Genomic DNA, 27,213 nt, shown 5'->3' with positions numbered 1-27,213 from the left:
TCAGTACTCTGATAATAACTCCTGATAAGGGTAGTGATCTTCAAATGTTGAAAATGCTAAATATTAACTTCGGGGAAAAGAATTTTTTCATTTAATATGGAGCTACTTTTTGTTTAGTGAATTATTATATTGGATTAACTCTCTGCTGAAGTTCGGGGCAGTTTCAGTTTTTCTGTTTCTGTTAATATTTTTATGAATCATAGTGGTTGAATGTTTTGTCCACACTCAGAGAACTGCTATATAAGAATTTAATTATAGATTAAGAGTTATATATATTTAATATATTTATATGATATTATATATGATTTTATGATTAAGAATTAGGATTATGTATTGGAGGAAATGTATTTTACCAACTTGTTTACATTTTGCATTTGAAAATGTAAAATCTCAGTTATGCTGAAGTCAGTGACAAAGCTTGCTTTGACTTAAGGAAAATGTCTGGCTTTATTAAAACGTACAGCCAATTTTATTTTTTTATAACTGGTCAGTATTTCATTTTTAACAGATTTACTATAGAACAACCATGTAGCAAAAATCCATGGTTTTAGGTTTGTGAAAAAAAATAAAGAGACTTGAAGCTTGACCTTCATAAACTGTATTAAAGGAATTTACTTAAAATTAATTACCTTTACAGTGCTCAGGGCATACTAAAAAAGATGACTGCAGGATACAATGAATTTTTTTTTCCAAACTTGTGTGGCATCTTACCCTAATATTAACCACATCATTGAAGCTTCCTGAAGCAATAACTTTCTAATGAGCATATAAGCTATTTGTGTATAACTTGGCACATAAGCACTGTTACCCTCAGTTACCAGAGGCATTTGTGGTGTGTTCTAAAGTGTAGTTTTTAAGTCTTACTTGTTAATACTTTTGGGGTAGTATAGATGTATATTTTACTTGAGGGTACAATGTACAGTATTCTGTTTCAAAACTTGCTTGCTATGTGAATTCAGTGTACTGTTGACTGCTATAAAACTTTAGGTTCAGACAAAAATGAAGATTTTGGCAATATTCTTCCATCACAAAATATTGTTTACCTGTAGCTTTTTTGATACTGTGAATATGTCCTATCTGTGGCACAGAAAATGGAAAACAATGTAAAATAACTTTAATATGTTATGGTGTTCATATATCAGTTGAAGCAGGGGAATTTTGTTTTCTGTGTATAGGCACCCAAGGGTCCAAACAACTCTCACATTGATCCTTTCTTAAACATGATGCTTTAACCACCTGTGCCCCAAATAAAGATTACTTGTTTTGGGGTTTTGTTGATTTCTTTTAAACAGGACTTTGTTTTAAAATGAAGCATGTGGTATATTGACTTAGGTTGGAATGGCTTGTTTCAATGAGGAAAGAAATATTCTTAACAGTTTCTAGGTAAAGCTTTAGTTTCCTTATAGCCAGAATTATTTAACTTTTGAGCTGTGCGGATCATGAATCCAAAACCAAAGGTACTAAAATTTTGTTCTTAAGGGAACTAAAATGTCTGTGGTTAATTTAGATTGGACCACTTTCTTGGCTGCTTTTGTAGATTTAAAACATGTTATTATTCACATTAAAGGAAAGTGGTGGGAAATTTGTGTCTTTAATATTGTGCTACTATGCGGGAGAAATTTTTGGTGAATACCAGTATGTAACATGCTTTGAACTGTTCACTTATTCCCAGTCTCCCTTTTCAGTTTCCTCTGGATGTTATGCTTTTGCTGCCAGGTGAAGACCTGACTGAGAATTTATGCTGTGATTGTGTACACACCTCTAGAAACCTATTGTCCTTCAGGGGTGCATTGAGGAGAAGTGGATAAAGGGAGGGAGGGTGGACTTCTGTAGTTATTTACAGGAGATGGATTGTCAAGCAGGAGTTGTGGAAAATGGAACCTAAGTATATCATGGATAGCTTTGTATTTGATCCCAAGGAATTGAGGTGTGTATCCAGTGTCCAAAACAGGAGGGGCTGGTAAGTGGTGTGATGTAGTCATTATGCTATTCTCTTGCCTTAAGTGGCTGTTACAGGCTTAGAGTAGTGCTAAATGACCTGACAGTCTTGGGGATAGCTTTATTTTTTACTACAGAATAAAGCAATGATGACTGCTTTCTTCATGTATACTTTTGAAGAAGAGTGAGATTTCAGAAAAGCATAACTTAGAGGTGCAGGTTTTTAATGTATTTTTGAAACTACTTCACATACTGTGGCTCTGTATGTTGGGAGTTCAGTCGTTCTTCTGGGACGAGGAATGCTAACCAGGCAAGTGCTACACAGACTGTAATGTAGTACAGTTGCTGTAAAGCAGTAGGTAAAGCTTTGTCAACTGAGTATGTACAGAGGGAGTCAAAGTGCTAGTTAAGGAAACCGCAGGTGTGTACATAGTTATCCTTGACTGCGATGTGAGAAAGAACCGGTGCCTTTAACTGAATTACTTCCTTGTAGGAAGTGATGGAAATAGCTCCAAATGGTAGTGAAAGGCTAGAAATGTTCCTCATGTGGGATTAATGAATTATGTCTGTGTAGGAAGTTACCAATATATAAATGATAAAATTGTTTACTATGCTTTGTTAATTTGTAAATAGAAAAACTTCAAACAAGATCCTTCAATGCTCAGTGCAGTGTTAAGTTACTATTTTTCAGAATTTTCCCTTGGATTTAGTACTTCAGTTTTAACGGAAACGTGAAAAAAACATTCTGATCACATGAAATAGGTTGTTCTCTGCATTTTTGCTTTTGTCTTGAGGTATTGTGAACAGTGGGAAAAAATGCCATTCATAGGCATATATATTGCAAAAAATTATTCTTAGCCTGTTTCATTAGTACTTAAGGGATGATCACTAGCTCTTGCCTACAAATGCTGTATTAAGGACAGGTGATACTCTAAAAATTAAAATTTGCAGTGTACTCCAGCTTTTATAGCTGTTTTTAAGGACAGGAAGAAGGGTCTTCTGGAGACAAAGGCACTGGAAGTTACATAGCTTCTGTGGTTTAAATAAAAAAATACAACAATCCCTCCACAGTTTATAGAGGAAATTAAGGGAAACTAGTCACCTCATCTTAGAATTTGTTATTGGGGAGATCACTCTGTTTTAAACATCTATGTTCTTGTATTTGCTCCAAAAAAAATGGAAGGCTGCGTATCTTCCTGGTTCTTCATGGTTTCTTTGCTCTGTAAGGGCAGTAGACACTTCTTTGTCCAGTTCCTTTAATGGAAAGCTTTGCAATGGAGTTCTTTCTTTTGGGAAATGTTTTTTCTTTTATATTTTCACCTAGGAAATTTCCATTTAGAAAAGAACATAATGGTGGGTTCATATTCTCACTGCACAGTGGCTTTTCTTTAGTACTTCTTCCCACAGGAATTGTGCTCAGTAATTCTCTCCAGTCCAATCATTTAAGAACATGCCAGCTGTCAGTGGCTGATGGAGCTCAGTAATTTGGTTCTACACTCAATATGAGGTTTTATCTATTTTTATATATTTTCATCATTAATTTTTGACACGTGGCTCAGCATCACTCTGAGGGAAAAGGTTACACGGAACCTGTCGATGCAGTCTGAGTTCAACCGCACATACCTGCAATGTAAATCTCAAAGGCCATCTATGGGCTACAAAGCAGATTCCAAGTCAATTTTGGTAACAGTGGAGGCAAGCACTGGAGATGGTCCTGAAAAAGGCTGAATATGAACTATTAATGAATATGAGTGAAAATAGACAAATGTTTTTCCTTAGATTCCTACAATTTTATTCATATTTAATTCTGCCATCATTCATAACGAGTTTGTTTTTTTTTTTTTTTAGCAGATGCGTAAGGAAGACATGGTTGCTACTCTTTTAGAGGATGTTACTGTAAATTTAGGTCATGTTTCTGAGCTCCACCAACTTGAAACATCAAAGTGAATTTCTTCTGATATTTGGCCAACTTATTTAGTCATCCCTCCAGACAAAACCTTTATCTGGATTTTTGGTCTACAGTGTGGCTAGAGTGTACGCTACCCAGATATGTTTTCCTAACTTTGATGCAATAGAATAAAGCAAACATAAGTACCCTTTTGAATACATTTTGTTATGACCAGTAATGGTTCAAACTAAGTTAAAACTATTAGATTTTACTGAACCCTGGCATGAACTTCAGCTGTATTACATCAGGGGAACAATACAAATGTTTAAACAGAGCTATTTTTGAAAGGAGAAACTTGTCTTATCAGAAAGCCTATCTCAGCCAAAATCAGTAAGAGCATTTGTTACTAATTTAGTGGGATGTGTATGCATGTGGTTATATATTAGCGTTGAAAAACAAGGTCTTTCCTCTCTACGTAACTGAGGGTACTATTTGTTAATCCAAATCCATAAACTTCTGCTCAGACATTGAGGAGTTATTTCTAGATTTAAAACAGAGGAAGTTCCGAGGTTAATTATCACATTTCAGACACTGAAGCATACCTGACACTTCCTATCTCTTCCCTCTGCTTCTCTCCTTCTAGCAGCCCCAGTGGGGATCTTAGTCTAGGTCAGCAGAACCTGAAAAAGACCTTACATATCTTGTGCCATCTCCTCTATAGACTCAACTGCCTATTAGAATAAAAGTAAAGTCAACGATTGAGATGTTTGCATGGAAGGCTGTGATGTAAATGCATTAATTCTTGTGCATTTGATGGTATGGTAGGCTGTTTAACACTTTTTTCCTTCATAGAAAGATAGGCTTTCTTCTAGTAAGTAGAGTTAAATTGAACTTTGAATCTTTTTGACTGTGCCTCCAAAGCCTTTTTGAAGATGAGTGGTTGTTCCCCCTTTAACTCTAGGTTGGCCTCTAGGTTGGCCTGGACTGTCTTGCTTTTCTGCCAGCATATCAGCGTACGTACACAGGTGGTGAGGCTAGGTCAGAAATGTGTTTATCTCAAAAACTGTCAAGTTTGCCACACAGCTGTTCCTTCGGTAGAAAATTGGTGCTAAACATATGGGAAGGAGTTTCTTTAATCAGTTTGTTAGCTCTTCTTTGTTTTCACTGATTTTAAGGAAAAGAACAACAGCTGGGATATGAGTGGAGTTAGCAGTTGCCCTACTGAAAGCAGGGAAAAGTCATATTTGGTTGAAGGACTTTTGCCTATGATGCTGATTTTGAACTCTTTTTTTTTTGTTGTTGTTGTTCTTCAATACATTTCTCAAAGGCTAAGAGATTATAAGTGCATCATTACATAATGTATTTAGAAATTAATGTTAGAAGGCCATATAGCTTTAGATATGTAAAAAAGTGCAGCAGGAGAACAACATAGTATGTTATGATTAATAATAAAGCCCCAGTCCTGTAAAAATGTATATGCACATATAATATTGGGGTTTACTTTACTGGACACCAATCCATAGCCTATGGGGAGACATACTTCATCAGAATAATACTGTGATACAGTAATTTTTAAACACTAAATTAATTACTAGTTTTGCAGCTCATCTTATTTTGAACATAGGATGAACCAATTTGGGGGACAAACATTTGCTAATTTTGGTTTTATTTTTTGATTTCTGCATAAGTTCTAACTCATAGGCTTAACTGGCAGAATGCATTGCCTGAGTTAATTGTTTGGCTAAGGCAGGTGTACATGTAAAGAAAACTGCACTTGATTTTGTTCCTGTGAGCTTTGTGCTTGTGAATTAGCAGAGTATTTTGGGTGGGAATGTTCTTAATTTGTCAGCTTGAGAGAACAAAGTTAGATGGTGCAGTTGCAGGTGTGCAGAATGAGCATAATTTGCCATTATCTGTAGCAGAATGAATCCGGTGACCTAAAAATCTATGTTCTTTTGATCAACACCTGAAGAATTGCCTTTGGATACACTGTAATGTTACTTCAGGTGATTCCTTTTTTGTTTTCTTTTCTATAGGTGAAGGGTCCTGTAAGCTCTTTGTTTCTTCATTATTAGGTTAAGTCCACCTACTGTGTGACTTGTCAGTAGGATATTTTTGATCTATCAGTATTTCTCATACTCCCATACAATGAAATCTGCATCACTGAAAGTAATCACACTTGTATGGCAGTAACTGTTGGCATAGAAGTTTAATGTCATATGAATTAGGCTGCACTCAAGTTTGCAAAGGTTATTTACTGGAGCAAGCATTATTATGGTCTGTGCTGTACTTCATCTGCAGAGGAGGAACACAGGAGTCTGCTTTCTCCAAAACTTACTACTGTGGCACCTTGCATCAGCAATTAATTTTTACTTTCATTAAATGACACTTTTGAAACTGTCTTTCTTTGCTAGTAAATCCAGTAAAATCTGGTGAACTCCAATATTTTTTTGCTGAATTCTCCTCAAGTTTTATGCAGACTATGTTTTCGACTGAGTTTTATAAAATCTGCTTTTCATCATGATGTTCCTTTGTTTTGAAATGTTTATGTGTCTTTCAGGAAAAAAAAAAATGGAGAACTTGTACTTCAAAGTATTCAAGCAAGGATTTAATATATTATGTGACCTTTGCACTTTGACCCGAGAAGCCCATTTTATTTCCAAATGCACTGGCACATGTTCTCAAGATTTTACTATTAATAGAGAAACTCTATAAAGTGGCTCAAAAGAGAAAAGTAATTTTAATGAAGGATGTCCTGAAATCAGTGTTGTAGTTAAGTTTGAGCTTCTAATTAGCCTGCCATCCATTTTCTTTGATTGGTGTATTTGGAATTTGTTTCCAGAGTGTATTATTTTAATTTAAACATTCTTATTCTTACTGTTATTCCCAGGCACTGTGTTAACAACCACAATGTTTTCTATTAACTTAAAATTAGATGATAGCTCAACCTGAATGGGGAATTAGGTGGGCAAGTTTCACGGCTTGGAATTTAGTATAGTACTTCACTGTCTTGACTGTCTTGCTGATTTGTTTGATATTGATACTTTTATTGTTAAAGGTGTTAGAAGAGAATTTGCCGGACTGGCTCTGTTTTCGTCTATACAGGTGGAAAAATATATATTGTGTTAGTTGCATTTGCATTTCCTGACCTTTTTAAGATACATCTGTCAACATTCTTCTTCATTATTATAATAAAATATAAATAGGAGATGAATCTGATTTAGGAGATGTGTTTTACTGTGTACTTTCTGGGAAGCAATGATTTGTGGGTTTATTCTAGACTTCTAAAACCACTAAGCTGGCAACAGTGATGCAAACAAGCAAATTTTGCCACTAAATAAGTATTGCTAAGGCAGAAGAAAAATTCAAAATTGATTCATACTTATGAAGAGCTGCAGGTTTAGACTTACGCAATATGAATATGCTTCCTTCAATTAGATTGTACCCATTTAAAACAGAGCTAACCGGCTGGTCTTCATACTTGGATTTTACTGGCATAGCTTGTTTAAATACTTAGTTCAGACAAAACAGAATTGCCTACAGAGCAGGGTGACATTGATCTTTCAGGGTTTTAACGTGGGTTTAAGTGTATTAATGATCAAGTACTTTGGGTACCCAGGTTCTGAACCCACTAAATATTTTGCAGTAATTTAATAAAGTTCTAGTTAGAGTATAGTGGTATAGATAGCTGGGAGAAGAGAGACTTGTGAAGACAAAGGAATAGCTTGTTTTTTTTATTGAGTGTTGTCAAGAGGAAAAATGAAAAGGGTAGAGATCTCTTTTTCCTTTTGAACTAACCATAGTCATACTACTACGTCTCTTTGTAGCTGAAATGATAGTGCTTTTATCCCAGAAGATTTTCTTATTAAAATCATTGTTACTAGTTCTTAAAATGAAATAAACAATGCAGTGTGACTCTCCATTATAATAAAACACTGTCACTTTGGTTTGTTGAGGTAAGACAGCTTTGATATATGTGAAGACTCAAAAGAGGGTTCTGAATTTAAACAGTACAGGCATTTGGCTCTTATAGAGTGTTCAAGTTGACTGCCATCTTAACCTGTGCTGTGCTTGTAGATGGTGCTGCTTCATGGCAAATTCCAATTTAGAAAGGTGCAGTAGAACTCTTAATGATAATTCTGTCACGGAAATAACACAGAAGAAAAAAACATGCAAGTTCCCTTGTCACCTTGAGGATTTCCTTAATCTGGTTGGTTTAGTTTCCAGAGGCACAGATTGCTCTAGTAATTACCTGTGATGATAATAATTTCACATTCATCAAGCGAGGCAATAGAATTTCAGGAGGTAGCTGGATGCATTCAGATAAAGCATGGGTTGTACTGCTGCAATGTCTTTTGTCTCCACTATCTTGTCAGATCCAAGGTCGTGTTGGGCTTCACTTGGAAGCTGAGTATTTGGTGTCTAGTGAATCGATGCTTTGTTGTCATCATGGTGGGTTTATGCCACAGCTTTTTTCAAAACTGTGGTCATGGTTAGCACTAGCTGAGGCGTTCTTACAGGGGTCACATAATTGTGGCCTGAGGTATTTAATCCTCACATCCACTCTCAGGCACTCATTGCAGTGCTATGGGAATGCTGCAGCTTTTAGAAGAGCAGGAGTGACATGGTTGTTCTTTCTGGTGACGGAATGTTTGATAAAGATCACTCTCTGACATGGATATCTTCGCTTGCATTCCGTAAAGCTTTAGTCACCTGTCAAAAGCTGCGTGCACAATGGTTGTGGAGGTAGATGGTTTGCACAGGGAATCTGGCTGCTAATCGCTGTTTTGTTACTTTGTAAATTACTTTTGAGAATTGCTTGCTAAAAAAATAAAAAATATTTAGTCCCAGAATAAGAGATTATTCAGGATTTTGTTAATTAAATTGATATTATCACTTGTCTTACCTGTTTTAAAGGTTTGCTTTGCTGGTGTCTTAGCTTTTGTATGGGACTGCATGCCATGTATGCAAGGTAAACAAGGTGTCTTGTGAGGAAAAAATATTTGACTTTAAATGCCTACATGTTCTGTGTGAACTAGGATATGTGATGGAGACTTCTTAAAACCACAATAGAAATATTATGCTAGATCGTGTTACAGATTTAGCAACTGAATTGCATTTCTGTCTCCAAAATGAATGAATATGGGAAAAGGTGAAGTAGAGGAGTACTGAATGTCCTGTTGCGATAGGAATGAACAAGCGGTAATCCTAGCTTTTCTCAGCTCTCCTTTTTCCCCCTGCTTTACATGCATTAAAATCCTGCTCTATGAAGATGTAATTTTGTTTAAAAATAGGTGGAAGAAGTTGGATCAGTTAAGTACCTTGCAATAAATTATTCCATATTAAGATAAGAATGATTGCAGAAAAAAACCTGTGATCTTGTGATCTCTCTTTTTGTGTGTATAACTGTGTACAGAATGGCTCTTTTGAAACCAAGTATAAAGGCTTTGATTTTGGATTAACTTACTGTGGAGTGCATAATAGTCTTGATAATTCATCATCGCTGTGTCCACTTCAGAATAATTACATTTCTATGTTGTTTTCCATATTGTAACACATTTTGCATGGAAGACTTACTCCTACTTAAAGGAGGGATGAATTGTAAAGAGATTCTGTAATCCTTAAATGTCAAACTTCTGGTCTCTTCAGACTTGATTTCTGCTAAAAATGAAGATACTTCAAATTTACTAGTAAATCTTGAATCATCATTAGTTTACAGTTTTCAAATGCATGACATCTTATAAGGTCCTACTTAGCAATGAAGAAAACATGGAGATAAATCATTATACTTGAATGCTTAAGGCTGAAAACATGAGAAATGCTCCATGCTTGGAAATTATTGCACTCAAATCCTGGCAACAGTGTTAAGGGGCAAAGTTCTCAAGATTATAGAAATACTTCTGGATTTCAGCTCTACCTTTGCAACTGTGAAATTTAGTAAAAATCTTAACTGTGTTCTTAATTTAGAGAATGATTCTTCTTTCTTTTCTTTTTACAACATACCTTCATTAATAACTGCCTGTACTTTGCTGTAGGTAGGTGTATTGAAACAGAACAAGAATTTGGTAAGAAACACTTAAACAAAAGAGAATGTAAATGAAAAGCAGGTCTTGGTCAGTTGTAAAAATGTGTCTAAAATCTTTGCATCTAAGGTATAGTTGAGGCTGCCAGTTGCAATGCGTTTTTCCACCTGCCCTGTGAAAAAGTGAGACAGGGATAGATCTGTTTAGAAAGATGATAAAATACATTTTAACTAAGCACATTGAACATTTACTGAGAGAATTGCAGATATAGTTGAGAAATTACGGAGAAACCATGACTGAATATAAGGATCTCAGTTTGCAAAGAGTATGGATTCTTTATTCTCCTCAACTATTGTAAAATACAGTTACAGATAATGTTCAGGTGAAAATAAAATAATTAAAATTGCGAATGTCATGGTTTTAGTACTTATTAATCCTAAACTCTGCAAGCGTTTGAATGAAAAACCCCAGAGTGCTTCTGAAATTTATAGCAGATGTCCTGGGAGATATTTAGTGTAATTTTCCTTTGTAAGGAAAGATCTCCTTTTTTAAAAAAAAAAAAATTATTTTTCCCCTCATATTAAGTATTTACTGTGGAACCACGTATTGTCAGAGTATGTTTAGTCCCAGCTGCTTTCTGTGTTGCTTTGACTTTCAGTTCTCAGCATATCTCAAAGGGTGCAGTTTTGACAACAAATTTTCAGTTTGTGTTAGAGGCTTTTTTAAAAATTACAATGACTCTGTGTGCATTTATTATTGTATGGTAATTCAATTTAACAAGGGAAAGCGTAGAGTCCTACATCTGGGCAGGAACAACCCCAGGTTCCAGTATAGGCTGGGGAATGACCTATTAGAGAGCAGTGTAGGGGAAAGGGACCTGGGGGTCCTGGTGGACAACAGGATGACCATGAGCCAGCACTGTGCCCTTGTGGCCAGGAAGGCCAATGGCATCCTGCGGTGTATTAGAAGGGGGCTGGTCAGTAAATCGAGAGAGGTTCTCCTTTCCCTCTACTCCGGCCTGGTGAGACCCCATCTGGAATATTGTGTCCAGTTCTGGGCCCCTCAGTTCCAGAAGGACTGGGAACTGCTGGAGAGGGTCCAGAGTAGGGCAACAAAGATGATTAACGGAGTGGAGCACCTCCCTTATGAGGAAAGGCTGAGGGAGCTGGGTCTCTTTAGCTTGGAGAAAAGGAGACTAAGGGGGGACCTTATTAATGTCTATAAGTATATAAAAGGTGAGTGCCATGAGGATGGAGCCAGGCTCTTTTCAGTGGCAAACAATGATAGGACAAGGGGTAATGGGTTCAAGCTGGAACACAAGAGGTTCCACTTAAATTTGAGAAGTAACTTCTCAGTGAGGGTGACAGAGCACTGGAACAGGCTGCTCAGGGGGGTTGTGGAGTCTCCTTCCCTGGAGACATTCAAAACCTACCTGGACATGTTCCTGTGTGACCTCATCTAGGTGTTCCTGCTCCGGCAAGGGGATTGGACTAGATGATCTTCTGATGTCCCTTCCAATCCCAAACATACTGTGATACTGTGATTCTAGATATTCCAGATCTCAGAAAGCTATATTAGGTCACTTCTTCATCTATTAACAGAATGAGTGGTACTTAGAAATGTTTTTCTTTTCCCTCTTTGGTTTCTCTGCAAGGATAAAGTAGAACTTGTGTATATGCAGTCATGTAAAGATTTAATTGCTATATGTTTCAGTGACCTGCACCTGTCCTTTAGAAACTTAGGCCTGTTACTGATCTACTATTTGTTTGTATAATTGTGCCTTCAGAACTGTAGAATTTTGTGCCAAACTCTTTTACCAGTTGTATTTTTTACCATTTTTAATGAAACTGCTTTCAAAATAACTTATAGGCTTTGTACATCAGATATGGTTTGGGAATACTGGGATATTTGTTTTACATCTGTAGCCTGTGAAAGGGTGAGTATCTCCTTTGTTCATGGCTATAAAATGGAAAGAAAGCCCATTCTGAAATGAAAGATCCTTAATGTAAAAGGCTATGTCAGTTACTTCGCTTTTTGGGTTTTATGCTGCTGAGGTATACAGTACAGGGTAAGCTGAAATATAGCACAGAGTGAGAAGACGACCTGGGAATTCATTAATCAGTCTACACACTGTCCTTCACCTTTGTTGCATAAGTGGGGTTCGGGTAGTGATCACACAAGGGCAACAAGTGCAACTGCATTTGCTTGCTTCTTCAATATAAATGATATTAACTGAGCATTATCCATAATCAGATACATCTAGCTTGCCTTTATTCCAAATTCCAGGAATTCTGAATTTATCTGTTGCACTGTGCCATCCAGTAACGATATTATAGGAAGAATACTGATGAATGTCATCAGCGTGTTAAGTTCATATTAGCATATTTTTCTTCCCAGAGTTCTCAAATGAATATTGGACAGGAAAGGTGATTAGGTATTTGAAGGGCGCTATTAGACTGAGGAGAACTTGTCTGCTGTTGTTGCTTGTCTCCTCAGAAAGATGAGGCTGTGTAGTGCATACAGTTACTGGTTATAGTGGTCAGATGCAACTGATGTGGGTAGGGTACTATGTAAGATTGTGTTTGTCATGCAGCTTTGTCACCCAAAACTGTTGGAAAGTAACTGCAGTAGGGAACTCCACCTTGTGCAGAACATGAGGTATGAAGAACATCAGGTCTTTGGTCTGACCAAACCGAATGCGAGCACAATTACATCAAGTGACAAGTCTGTGATAACTGTTACTCTCCTCTAACAAAAGTATGTCATGCTGGTTTCCACTAGTTGGGATTAATTTCTGACTTCTTCTTTGCATGGTTAGCTGGGCTCTTTTTTTTTTCTGTGTGTGTTGTGTTAGTTGGCTCTGATTCATGTAGTATTTGGACTCATGAGTGTCCTGTGGGTTCTTCATTTTATTTGGAAACGTTGCATTTTAAAATCTAAAACAAAAGCTATTAACACATTTTGTTTGAAATGTTTCATATTTATAGTTCCCTAAAATTCTGTTTTCTTTATCTTCCCAGTCACATGGGAGCTTGGAGGGAACACACACACATCTCTAATGCCAGTATTGCAGATTAAAAATAGTTTTCCTCCACCAAATGCTAACAGCTGGTTGGCTTTGTTTCCCGGCTGAAGATGCATCATATAGTATTTTAATTTTCCTGCTGTTGCCAAGTGTTAATGGATCAAGCTCTGCAAGTTTTGCTTTGTAAATTCTGTTGTAATACTAATTACACTGTAACTGCATTTCTGTGAGGCTTTTCACAACTCCAGTCAAGCACCCATTACCCGATTTTGAAGATAAATAAGCAGAAGGAGAAAGTGGTTGAGGGAGATGCTTTGTGTTGATTTAAATGACAGTGAAGATAATCAGCCCTGCTGTAAGCCAAGTATTATTGAGGCAACATGAAGATGTAGTGGCATTCAACAGAACAGGTCTTGTAGGTTGTGCTCTGCCAGGATAAACCCCTGACCTTTGTTCCTTTCTTTTAGCTGAAGTCATTCTGCGCAAATACTGTGGAAAATCTCTTATTGTCGTGTTTAAATGATAGCAATTGCATATCAAAATCTCTGTCATCTTCACTTTCACCAGTGATATAACATTGTATTTCAAGGAAGAAGGCATCTATAGTAATATTTTCCAAAATATCAATTTTTGTAATGTTGTGTGTGGACAATATTATATACAATGACAAGTTATATCTGAACTGAGTAGAATATCATATAATAGCTTTTGTTTTTCAGCGTCTTGAAGTACTCAATAAAACTGTCTTACCACCTTACAGGAACTGAATCTGCCATTTTATTTTATTTTGAAAATTCTTTCATAACGTCTGGTGGTTGAAGTGGTATTGCCTTCTTATACATGATCCATGCTGTTTACATTTTGGCATAAAAGTTGAAGCAAGTAGTGCAAAACATGGAGAGACCCAAGAGTTAATAAAATAACAGATGGCAGTTTTGTTCATTTGGAAATAATTATATACTGCATTTTTAGTTCCATAAAATAAAATGTGTTGGTTTTAATTAAGAGAGTAGATCTACTGGTCATACAGTGATTCGTGTCTTGTGTGGCATAAACCTGAAAGTTAGCTTGTTATAATGTAATATGTGATATGATGGGGATCCGTTTCAGGAATGCCTTAAGAATATGCTCTAAACAGCATTCTTTCTACACTAATTGTACTAGGTAGATTAATCCTGTTGCCATATGGACTTGAAATATCCTTGGGTATGCAAAATAAAAATTTAAGTAAATGATAACTCATTTAATACTCTGTGGTCTGTGTTTATGGAAAACAGAATTCCTTCGGATCTTCTGAAGGAAAACAAGAGTGTGCCAAAGTTAATTTCAGTGTTGAGTGTTCATGGATGGTAAAATTGTACTTAACAGACGTTTGTAATTTTTGCAGGTAATAGCTCTAGCAGACGCAGCAGAAGAAAATCAAGCCAACATGTTCCGGGCACTAACAAAGTTGAAAAGTGCCACCCATCTGGTGATTACGCTGATTAGTCTGTGGCAGAAGCTCAGTGCTGATCAAGTTGCTATTCTGGAAGCAACATTTTTGCCATTAGCAGAAGATACACAAGAGCTGGTAAGAATCTGTAAGAGCTGCTTGAAAAATGCTCATTGACAGAACTGTAAATGCTTCAATCTACATATTTCCCCATGTACTTTGTTGAAGACTGTCCTTTGAAGTGATTTAGTAGCATTATGAGGTAGGTGTTTGATGCAAACTACATTGACTTCACAAGAAAGTGGTAAAGAAGTAGATTATGGAGTATTTTATTCGAAGACATGGGTGATACCAGTTAACTTCTACTTAATCCATCCTTAGCAAGCCAAGTAGGAGTGTCTTACATAAGTTTAGATGGTTTTAGCTTCTGTCCACTTATTAGCACTTATTAGACTATGATGTAAATGCTATATCATACTCATGTGTGCTCACATGCACACATTCCAATAGAACTATAAAATATAGACATGTGCACACAGCAATATAGTATATTTAATCTGTTAAGCATTTCCCATACTTTTTCTTCAGTGTTTGCACATCGGTTTATATAGTGGATGAAAGTTCTTAAAAAAACAAACAAGCAAACAATGAATAGATAATGTATTTGTGTTCTCCAAACCATGCTCTAGATAGCCCTGCACTGTATAGATATCTTGCAAATTCTGTTCTGATTTAGTGAGTGTGATGATGTGAGATTGTGTGCAAAATTTGGAGAATGGTCTGTTAAGAAAGTCTCTTCTTGCCTAAGGTCCCCAGCTAAACATCGCTTTAGCTGAATTAAGGAATGTTCTAAACTGAAAACAACCAGAGTTGATCTCCAATTAGTTTCAAGTCCAGCCTTTTACTGGGTTCTAGAAGAAAGGACTTCAAGACAGTGTGCCACAATTAGAAGAGAAATAAACACTGACATTAATATGTCTCAAAAGTTTATTTTAGATATCTGAACTATAAAGTGTACTGCATAACCTTTCGCAAATGACTTCCATAGAATGAAAAATAATAATTATCTAAGTATATACTAATGTTAATTTTAATTTTCATGTTCTGCACAGGGTTTTCACAATGTACAGTGCATCCAGATTTTGGTACATACCAGAAATTCTTAGAATGATTTGTGGCCATGTAGAAAGCTTGTGCTGGGTTCCAAGTGAATCTAGGATCATATTAAATTTCTGCCCTTGAGGGGAAAGTGTTTTGGCATTTCACATGATTTCCACCCATAGCAGGAAAAGCAAACCAGTTTTGTTGAGATTTGTTTGGAATTTTTCCTCATATAAACTTGAAAAATCAAGCTTCACAACTGAGGAGTATGCATTCCCATGAATGGAGCTTAAAGTTCATATGAATCTCATAAAAGACCAAACAACCATTTTTTGTATGACTCACTTTTATTTTGCCGTCAGGAATTACATTGCTCTGACACATGTTTTGATAAAACATGGTGAAATCTGTTTCATGTCTTATAATACAGGATATCACTTCAGGATATATTTCGATGTGGTTTTGATAGTTACCAATATTCCATGTTAAGGCTGCGAGACCTCTCATAAATATTGTAAGGATGTCCATCCTGCAGAGCAGCCAAGATGAAAAATGTAAACCAACAATAACTGGAGGTGGAAATGGAAATGAAACCTTTACAACATACTGAAAAATGTGCCATATTGAAGTTGTTATGGTACCACAGAAATCTGAATGTAATTTAAGGAGAAATTCAGGCAGGGAAGGGGGAAATCTTCTGACATACCAGTGATATTTACAGACAGAAGCTCCTAGCTAGCGTTCAGGTTTCCTTGCAGGCAGTTGAGTGGAACGCTGGTGAAAGAAAGTATTCTGAAGAATTTTTATTTACTCTTCAAACAATTCTGCACAATGGTTTCTTGTGTTTTTATTTGGAGAGAATGTGTTAGAAGACAGTTTAGATGCAGTCTACATCTCAAGAACACTTTCTGCCTTGTGAGCATTAAAAGTATGGAAATGTTTTTTTAATAGGAGGGAAATGTTTAGAATATACTGTTACCATAAAAAGAAATGCTTCTCTGACCATAACATTAACATTATTTTCATACATGCCATTCCATTTAGAACAGATTGCATCTTGTTTTCTAGACCTGGCAATCATTCTAGTTAGATATTTAGCAAATACAGAAGTGGTGTTTTGTGTTCCCATTGTCACCAATTTTTATCTCAGACTGCTTAATGGTTTGTGTTGCTGAAAACTTTTGTATAAGAACATGTGAAGTTTGGTTTTTCATGTCTACAAAGATACAGCAAAGTAATACTGCGAACTTACGTGTTTTCTGGGAATAACAGATATTTGGCGTTGTATTTTATTTCCAACAGTAAACTTCTAACTAGCACCTGAATAGCATAAATTTGATTAAACTGACTAAAAGGTTTGCTCTAGTTTAATATTGGAAATACATGGACATTCCTCTTTTTCAGTGATTCTTCAATGAATTGTGTACAGTGTATTATAACACCAGAAATTGAATGAGGACTCTCAGGTCTTTGCTTTTGACCAGTGTGACAAATGAGCTAATACTTCTGCTGATGAAACTATAAGAAAGTGATGCTAAAACTGAAAAATAGTTGATTTTATTTGCATGGAAATGAAATGCAGTTTTGTCCCAACGTACTTTGTAACTGTGGGACTAAAATGAAACCTGTATTCAATATATAGAAGCATATATTGTTAGTATTTCAGAACATAGTGTTACAGCTCCATGCAAACTATATTTAAAATGTATACTAATTTTGAGTCCTGTGTTTTGCTGTCTCTTGAAATATATGGTAGAAAACTATATTAAAGTGCTTTTGGAGACTAAAGAGTCCATGAACGCTGTAATAATATTAGTGATATATCAGATTTTTTTTTTTTTTTTTTTTAAATGTGATTCACTTTATTTCTGGAGAGTTGGTGACTGTTTTGCAGGACTAGAGTATTCGTTATTAGCTTATAACAAGTAGTAGCGACAATTTGAAGTACTATGAAGTCTGAAAAGTGAAAAAAGCAAGGAACATTTTAAAGGATGTTTTTCAGTGATTATAATTTACTAAGCTGCATTTTCTAGATTGAAAAAGATACTTGAAAAATACCAAGTTTGTGATAAAACATATATTTACAATAGAAAATCCTTTTGGGAAGGGAGGGAATTGGTCCAGGCTAATTTAAAGGGTTCAAAGGGTTCATGCTACAGAGGATAGTTTTGATATAATGGTTGCATGGCGTCTGGACTGACTGATGGCTTGTATGTCTGATCATTAAGCTATTAATGCTTTCTTTGTTTAAGATATTACAAAGGGAAAAATGTCTGTCAATGCTAATGTTCTAACTTTAGGACTGAGGGAAGGCCATCACCAGTATAGTCACCGATAGTAACTTTACTGAAGAATAAATACTTTCATAGTTCTCGTGATGTTACCAAATCATGACATACAGATGCTTCGTTGCTCAGAATCATCTCTTTCTTGGTATAGTCACATTTGTGATGCTGTAGTTAGTAGTAATAGCAATAAAATGGCATCTAGGAAGTACATTTTCATCTCCTTAAGTTAATGTTTGGAATCGTACCAACCAAGTAAATGTCTGTGTTCGATCTTAATTTCTTATTGAAGTTGTAACTTGGAAGAAAAAAGTGCCTGAGGGTGAAATGCATATCTTTAAGTGACTCTATGATCTAGTGTTATTAACTTAAGTTAGTGAATATAAATTTGCTGCTTTACAGTGTTGATTAGATAAAGTAGAAAAATATACTTTAAGGCAATGATGAGAAAGAGTTGGTGTCAGAAGAAAATAATGAAGTGCCTAGTAAGAGTCATAGGAGTTACAATCAAAAGTGTCTGTGCTTTCTGTAAGATAATGATCTGAATGTAAATCACCAGAAAAAGAAAAGATCAGTCACTTGGGAAAGACTAGATAGCATGCTAGGTTTTATGTATGATAGCAGATGGATTTTAATGTAGAGTTCTTAAGTAATGTAGAAAATAAGCTTTTGTGGGAAGAATCCTTTACTGAGTGAAAGTTCTCAAGATTAAAGATAAGGTTATTTCTGTAATTCCAGGAGGCTTAATTCTGTCAAGACTGACAGTAGAAAACTTTTAATTGTATTTTTCCATTAACGTATAGTGCTATTGAAGCTTTGAGCTAATAATTACATCTGTGGTGAGAGTAATTTTTGAGCCTTATTCTTACAGTTTATTGGAAATTGTCATTTTTCACTAATTCTTATAATTAGTTAGAGTATAATCCAACCTAGGTCTTAATTATAGTAAAATACATCTGGAATTAGATTTTTGTGTCTTATATTTTCTGTACTATCCTTGTTGTTTTAACTACTTTTAAAATGCGAAGCTCCAACTGAGTAACAGACCAAAATATTTTTAAATATGCTGAAACATTTTATATTTTATTGTTTGCCATAGGCCAGTACAAATTAGCTTCTGCTATTTTGTAAATACCTTTAAAATTTCTTAAACAAAACAAAACCAACCAACCAAATTCAAAACCACCACAAGGCAACCGACAGTGACAACTTGTAACTTGGAATCAGTTTTCCATACAGTTGTATTCTTTATTTCTATAAACAGACAAGTTTATAGAAGATATATTATCCCCCTCACCACCTTCTTCTTTCTGTGAACAAGGTGGATAATACAGCTTAAAATAAGTAGTTTTAGAGGGAGAAGCACATGAAATTTGTTGCCTTTTTTTCCCAGCTGGGAAAAATACATTAAGTGATGTTGACTATACTTTTTCAAAAATCAACACTAACAAACAAGTCTTCCTCCTGTTTAAATCAAGGCCTTGCAACAGAACCATTCAGAAAGGCTCTTCTGTTGCAGTCAAACATCTAAGTCCAGTAAAAGTGTGGGGGGAAAGGTAGTGGGTTTTAAGCTTTTAACCACTGAAATAAAAGGAAGGAGCTTTAGGTTTTTCCTGGTAAAAACCATCATTTTTTAACAAAAAAAAAAAAGTCAGCCTCAGTCTTAAGTTTAGTTTTGGCTCAGAGCATCATAAGATTGACAAATGAGGGAAAGATGGGATGAAGGAATGAGATTCCCACTCCTCCCCGGGCAACAAAGGTCCAGTATGAGGGAGAGGTTAAAAATGGCATAGTGGTAGCTGGATCCTGTCAACGTTCTTTGCTCAGGAAAGTATATGTGACCCTGCTGGAGAAGAAGAGAAGTAAGAATGAGGCTCAAATACCAGCCTTCTTTGATTTTATGTTTTGATATGGAAGTTAAACTCTTTTGCTCTGTGCTCTGCCTGCTTGCCTGCTTTAAAGAGGACTGGAGGACAACAGAGACAACTAGAGTAGATGGAGAGGACGTGGTTGTAACCCCATTAAGTTACTACAAATTGATGTGTAACCATTTCTACTTTACTTTTGTTTGTGGTAAGTAATTTGGGTGAAAGAGGGAATTTGGTGAGTGAAGTGGTGGCCTCGCCACTGCTTTAAGCACTATCATGGTTCCTTTAAATGTTTGCGAATCATTGTCCTCCTGCACTTAATTGTATTTACCGAGAAGGCAGTGGGCTGTGGCAGACATAGCAAGTTGGAAGCATGTTACACAACTATCTAATGATCTTCACCTGTCGCCGAATTGGTGTGATTCTTCACAGTGAATTCTGTGGGTAGAAAAGTGTCAGTGTTTGTTGGTCTGAGAATGAAAGGCTTAGTGGTCTGTTTAAACTTTGGTGTGTTAATGAAAAACGAATATGTCTTTATCGGTTGCTTCCCACTTCAAAGGACTAGCAGAAGAAGCTATGCCCAGTTGTATTTTCCAATTTGTTTTTGTAATGGCTGGTAAGAAGAGGACATAAGATTTTTCTCTTTTTAAAGGACTCACTTCTGGTGGCTGGTAATAGTACTGCTTTTCATAAAAAGCTTTCTCTTTCTCTTCCAGATGCCATTGAATACATTTAAACAAAATAATGCATAAATTGGTTTTGATGTTCATTATGAATTGTAAAATTCTAAGGACAGAAAGAATTATTGTATTCTTATTTTGTTTAATTGATTCCCTGGCACTCGTATCAAGCTCAGAAGAAGCATTCAGCCTTGGTATGAACTTTATGCCTATGGAGAATCTGACATATGTGTTGCCTAGATATATTTTTTTTAATGTTTTGAGAATAAATTTTGTATTTAACTTGAGCTATCACCTTATTTATTCTGCCAGTATTAGAGACACTGAAGTTAATCTTCTGTGGGCTGTCTCTGTTGTGAGCAGAAGCTTACTCAGGGATCTTATTTCTTGGTGTAAATCAGTCAAGGCAGAACTGTGTTGTGCTGTGATTAGTTTGCCTCCAGCATATATCACCTCCTTTAAAACTAACTTGAATATCCTACAAAGTATTGCAGTTGTCCCGCGAGACATACCCTTTGTTTGACAGATTAAATAACCCTCTGTTATCAGACATCTGTCTCCATGTAATATTGTGATGGGGACCTCTAAACTTTCTCTTTGTTAGGGCAGCATAATCTATCTAGTTCAGATACAAAGAGAAGCTAAAATATTTTAGTCTAGTGGTAATTACTGAATATGTGCTGCATACCAGAAGTTCAGATCAGTTGTCATCTAAACTGCTTAATGACAAGAGTGATGCATTACAGTGATTATGGCAATGTTGTTCACCAAAAGGTCTTAACACTCAATATATATAATCAGTGATTCTTTCTTTTGGGTTGTTTCTTTTAAAGAAGCTGATTGTCAGTGGAGAATTCCCTTGATATTGTGTCCTAATTGAAGGATAGGCAGACTTCTGCTATGTATTGAAAAGTATTGTACTAGTGTTTTAGAAATATTATCTGATTTATGATTGGTTGTAAAATTCCACTGAAATTACTTGTGTACTGAAAAAAATTATCAGTTTTGGCATTATTAGTATATCGCCTTTATATTACATCATAAGACAGGGTTTATAGACTAAAAAATTGCATATTTACTGTTAGTTTTATTTTCTAATTGTCTTACATCAGTTTAAAGCTATGATACTTTTATTTTAAGTACTGTAATGCTATGTTAGTATTTGATTTTTAAAAAGCCAACCACGTATCATGGCATTTTCTGAGAAAATAAGATAGAGATACTCCCAATAATTTTATGAAGCTCTCTATTTATCTTGAAGATATATGACTTAATGATGTGCAGCTAAATTCATTATTTCCCTCAGATCTGGCAGTCAGAAATGTTTCAGAGAGGGTAAATGAAGATCTAATCACCAAACCAGGGAAAGGAACGGTGGGAACCAGTTCTGGTATTACTGCTTTGGGTTTATTGATAGTTGTTCTTGGTTCTGAATTGCAATTATAATGTAACATTTTTTGGTCATTATTGTTTTGTTGTATAATCTGTCTACTAGAACGTACAAAGTTATTGCTAGGTAGTGTGAAAAAAAGTCATGTGAATCTTTCATCTTGTTAAAAGATCCCAGAAAACAACTCACTAGCTTTTTACTATGATTTGCAGAGTAGCTATTTTTTTCTGATGGAAGTTTTTGCTTTCAGTTAATGGTAAGATGCTTAGTCTTAACTCCTAGATTAAGAATGATATATCAGTATTCTCTAATCTGCACAGGTGGTGATAGACTCACTTTACAATAGGTTAGGACAGATGAAATTAAAAGAACATAAAGAATGCGTAATTTATTTCTGCCACATTCTGGCTTTTTCAATGAAGTAAGAGTTAGATATAGTCAAAATACGGTTTTGATATCTCAGAAGTAAAATAGGCATTTGGTCATAAGACAAGGCTGTACAAACAATGGAGGAGTTAATTTTCTTTGCCCAAGCTATTGGCTCAAGCAAAAAAACAATGATTCCAGCATAAGTTTGAAAATTGGCTACCTAAGTAAAGATGCAAGTCCAGTTTGCCACTATCCTCATTGCCCTCACCTGTGCATTTTGGGAGAATAGAAATTCCACAATTTGAAGCAAAAGAGCTGAGTTTAAAGTTAGTGATGACTAGATCAAAAGTACTGTAAGAATTTAAATACAAAATGATTTTTTTGCCAAGTTGTGTGTGTGTGGTTTTGTGTTTTTCTTTTTGTTTTTTTTCAGAGCTAAAATATTTGAGTGTGTATGGTTCCATATTTCACAGCGTTTGCAAACACAAACTCATTTGTCAGACTTTCATAGCATCTTATGTTGGTAATCTAGTGAAGGATATTGTACTAAGAGAAGAAAGTTCCTCCCTAAGTGTCACTGGTATGAAAATAGAATGTGGGCTGAGATGCAGTGAGATATCTCAAAAAGATTTTTTAGTATATGTTTTCTCTATTTTTTTTCTCCAGACTAAGTACAAAAAGGTCTGATTTTTCTTCCCCATATCAAAAATTATCTTGCTGAACCTCATGGAAGTTATAGACCTCATTTATGGCAGACCCAGTGTTGGATGTATAGCATTCTTCAGCAAGATGCATGACTCCTGATGTGTTTGCATGCCTGCAGACAGCTTTGACAGCATCTGCAAAATCCAAACAGCACCTCAGTTTTCCTTGGTAGCTGGTGAAAAGCTCTTGAGGAAAAGAAAGATGAAGTGTTAGATGATTTCAGTGCTAAAAATCAAAACAATAAACCTCTGAAGCTGGCAACAAGGAAGCCAAACTGCTCCATTCATGTAGTGCATACAAGACTTTCTTTCATCAATTTCCAGAAAAGGATCAATGTTTGTAAGAAGTGAAGTTAGAAAGAAAATTAAGATGACAAAAAACCCCTCAAAAATTCAGGATTCGCTAATGGCTTCTACAGAAACCCATGATGTGTGTGAACTTTCACTATTCCAGACAGGATGTATTTGTATGACAACAAACAAGCATTACTAGTGGAATAATCATACAATTAGGTGGTTAGAATTTATCTGTTGAAAAACATACCCTCTTCCCTGCCTCTCACCCACTCTACCTTAAAGATCTGCAATGTTGTCCAGAAATAAAATGATAAAAAACAAGTGTTAGAATACACTCTATTGCTCCAATTTTGATATATGAGACAACTTGAGAGAGGAGTTGAGCAATATAGATACATTACTTGTCAAGAAGAAAACTACTGATTTAATTCTAGTCTAATTCTGACCTAATTCTAACCTAATATTGAAAGTTTTTCTGTGCAAATGAAAAACACCTGATCCTAAAGGATGCGGCTCATTTGGAAATTTGCCTACAATAATCAGGGATTAATTAAATTTGAGTGGAAGAGCCACCATCTATAGTCATCCTGACATGTTTTGGTGAAGCATACGTTTTCCTGAGAGCAAATTACTAAACTCAAAAGCGTGGAACAGTTAGGCAGTTGTAGAAATATTATTACTATGATCCCCACCTGGAAGAGTTCTGTTTTCTTACAGGTGATGCACTCTCTAATTGTGTTATCTGTTGTTTCATTAATACAGAAAACCCTACAACTGCTAATAATTATATTTTGTTTCTGTGAGTGGGACTTTCTTCTGAGTAGGACTTGGAAAATGCATTAAGATATTGAATGATAAAGGTCATCATCATGATGGAACACAGCTTTCAGAACCGTTGCTTAGTAATGCTTGTTTTGCTAGATTCCTAAAACACCTACTACTTTAATACTCTTCTTCTACATTATGTGGTAAAATATTAGTTTAGGAACACCATTCTTAAAAGACAAATACTGCATATCCTGTAAAGACAGCATCAGGAACATTATTTTGATTTCTAAGCCATATGCATTTTCAGCTTTCTTTCCATACCTGAAGACATTATAGAAGGAGGTTTTGGCAAATCTTGATTTAAGTTTAATGTCCATAAAACAGAATCCTCCAAAAACTATTTATCTTATATTTAGTGCAGAAGTGTCCAGTGGTTTGTGAATTGTGTGAGGGCAAAAATACCACAGAAAGAACAAACTTTTAAATGGCAAGTGTACTTTTCAGGAAAGAATCTGTCATACAGATTTCTGTCAGGTAAAGTTGCCATAGGGTGTCAATATATGAATATCTTTACCAAGCAGGACTCAAAATGGGAGGTTCTTGGAGAAAGTTGTTTATGCTGGTGGAGTTTCTATTAAATAAATATTTCTACACTGAACAGATAACGTTGCTCTTTCTGTTGTCACTGGCAGTTACACCACAGCTGTGCGGAAATGACAAGTTTATCCGTGACACTTCAAAAGAACCCAACAACTTGTAAAGCACTTTTTCTAAAGCTGATATTTCCATTCTTCTACTGCAAAATGTGAGAGTATCTAATTAAAATTTTAGTATCTGATGTAGCTTGAAAATGTTTTCTACCTTTTTTTTTGTTACCTTTTACTGATCTGTTTTTTGCATTTGTCTTTTATCCCTTGTATTTTAAGTAAAATGTAATTTGTATGGAGTAGGTAAGCATCCCGAGTCCAAATCCTGTGAACGTATTTTGCAATGTACAGAAGACTTGCAGTCCTGCTGGCATGAACTGTCCATCTGCAACTATCTACTTTTCAGTGAGCTCTGAGAAATATTTTTACATATTTCAGTTTACTTTAAGATGTTCTTCTCTATGTTCTCTGATCACTTGGACAATAAGCCAAATTGTTATGCTGTGTTGATGTAGCTTACTGGGCATTTTTATGGAAAAAAGAAATCATAGCATGGTGGGTTGAGGTGTTCTAGATGCATTGCAGCTGATATTGTTACTGGGATGGATTTCAGCTTACTACAGCGATTGCTTAGAGCTACTTTTGCACCTCTAGATTCTGGTCCTGAATAGGAGTCAGTATTCTGGCAGTTCGGGGATATGAACAGTATCACGCGCATTGAAGTAGCTATTTTAATTCTACTTTTTCTGGCTTTTATGGGTCTTGTGGAATGTTAAAGATTTTTTTTTCCCTGATGATCACAAGCTGCTCTGTCTGATTTGCTAAAAGGAACAGATTTAATTAAAGCAAGACTAAATGGCCTAATGGACAAAGAGCCATGAAAACATCTAACCCTTTTAGAATAATACTGTGTTGTAGTGGGCTTATATCATCAGCAAGCATTCGTTGAGAAGTTGCTGCTTTTCTGCATTACCCCATACAAGAATGAAATTGGTTCTGAAAGTCTTTGTTGTTGGACTTGGGGGCAATTACTTCTGCTTGAAACTCTTTAACCAGAGTCAAAGGCATGGCAAAGATTTCGGTGACTTCCAGTCCTGTCTACGTATTTAATGTAAGCACACTTTCAAGAGACAACATTCACCTCTCAACTACAGTCAAAACAATCTTCTTGTGGCATTTAGAACAATGTTTCTTTTTGCAGTCTAAATCATTAACTCATTAACTTTGTATCTTTTAAAACTTTGTAGGTTTAATGTCTTTTATGCAGCTGGCATTTACACATTCGCTTTGTCTTGTTTTGCTTTCATATCACAAGGATGTTTCCATCAGTTTGAGTGGTACAATAGTTAATTCTACTGACCAATTATATACTTAAAATAATCATCACAAAGTGAACTAGGGTTTACATTCAAAGAAAACTTTTTGTTCATCTCTTATATCCAGAGAAGAAAAGCACTGGAAAACTGATAGCTTGGCAAAATTGGGTTTCCGTGGTAGTCTGTGTTAAAATAGGAAAAAAAGTCATTGTGTTCTTACGGTTAAAATTACAAACCTAAATGATACTTTTATGTGTGTTATGGTGCAATGTAGTGAACTAGTTAAAATTTCAAACTTCACAAAAGCCCCTGCATGTTCAGTTTCCGTGCTTTGGCTTACTTCTGTCTTGGGCATTTTGGGTTCAGATCCTTTGTAGGATTTCAGCTCTGGTGCATTATGTGAATTTATGACAATTGCAGAGTGCTAAAAGAAAGGAAATGCTGTGTCATAAAGTCTGAGCTTTCATTCTCAACACATCCCAAAGCTCCTTTCTGACTCCCAGTTGCATTGTTTCTTTGCTTATGTGTATTCTTTTTAAAGCCCAAGAACTATCTGAAAGTAAATCTATGTATTATTTAGATCTATTACAGGTTTTTCTCACAGGACAAAATGTAGTTCACAAAGATTGCTCTAGCAAAAGTCTTTTGTAAATAAACATACTCAATATAATGATAATTTTTTAACTTTTCAGAATATGGGTTTAAGAAAGAAGTACTTATCAGGCTGTTTCTACAAAGCAACATACCTGTATGACTAGTTGCTATAATATGGTCCAGGTAAAAGTTGATTATTATTAGTAGTGTCATAACTTCAGAAGGCTTGATAATATTTTAAAAAATATTTACCTGGGTCTTATGTACCCTTTATATATTTAAGGTAGTCCGCTGCTTCTCAGTGATTAGTCAAATTGATCTGTTCATAGAGTTTACCAGTTAGATGGGGCTTGACTTGGCTATCTAGATGTGTGTTCAAAACCTTCAAGGTTTCAGAAGAACTTTTAGTAAAGTCTAATATTAAACAATATGGAGAAAAGTAGACTTTCAGTTTATCCATTACCTGTGTAAGTACAGCTTAAAAATTGTTAAAACCTGTTGAATTTTTTCAGGTTAAAAGCAACAAATGGTTTTATTTTGCATGCAAACTGCACATGGTGAAACTTGTAGGTAAAATATCCTACTTTTTTTTGGTGTGTTTTGTTTAAAGTGATGTGACAGAATGTGCTGTATTATTATCTACTTGAGCATCTCTCATAGTTACTAGATCTTGTCTGTGTTGGAAGCAGTTCAACCCTTGTTCTGAGGGGAAACGAGGCAAAAACCTCTGTTTCCGCCAGAAATTCCAGTGTGATGTTTGCAGCAGGGGCTGTTAGATTCTTGGTGTTTTCCAAGTGAAATCACTTTAGTGTCTTTAGAAACTGGACTTGGTACTTTTTCTTGTTCATGTGTTTGCAATGGAAACCAACCACTGTAACTGTCTGTGCT

The 27,213-nt window shown here is 35.6% G+C and overlaps 1 protein-coding gene across 5 annotated transcripts in view; it reads left to right on the top strand.

Annotated features, from left to right (window-relative positions):
- BBS9 (Bardet-Biedl syndrome 9) overlaps positions 1-27,213 on the top strand; it is a 330,225-nt gene that overhangs the window by 127,463 nt on the left and 175,549 nt on the right. For all 5 annotated transcript variants that reach the window (XR_011737694.1, XM_065831489.2, XM_065831490.2 and 2 more), the window contains one exon: positions 14,262-14,444. Coding sequence is in view for 4 of the 5 variants with exons in the window: in XM_065831489.2 (XP_065687561.1) it covers positions 14,262-14,444 (183 nt within the window). In the remaining variant the exon portion in view is untranslated. The remainder of the gene's footprint in view (positions 1-14,261; positions 14,445-27,213) is intronic.

Source organism: Patagioenas fasciata, chromosome 2 (assembly GCF_037038585.1).
Source record: "Patagioenas fasciata isolate bPatFas1 chromosome 2, bPatFas1.hap1, whole genome shotgun sequence".
In the NCBI taxonomy this organism is placed as follows: domain Eukaryota; kingdom Metazoa; phylum Chordata; class Aves; order Columbiformes; family Columbidae; genus Patagioenas; species Patagioenas fasciata.
This window is presented reverse-complemented; position numbering and strand designations above follow the sequence as displayed.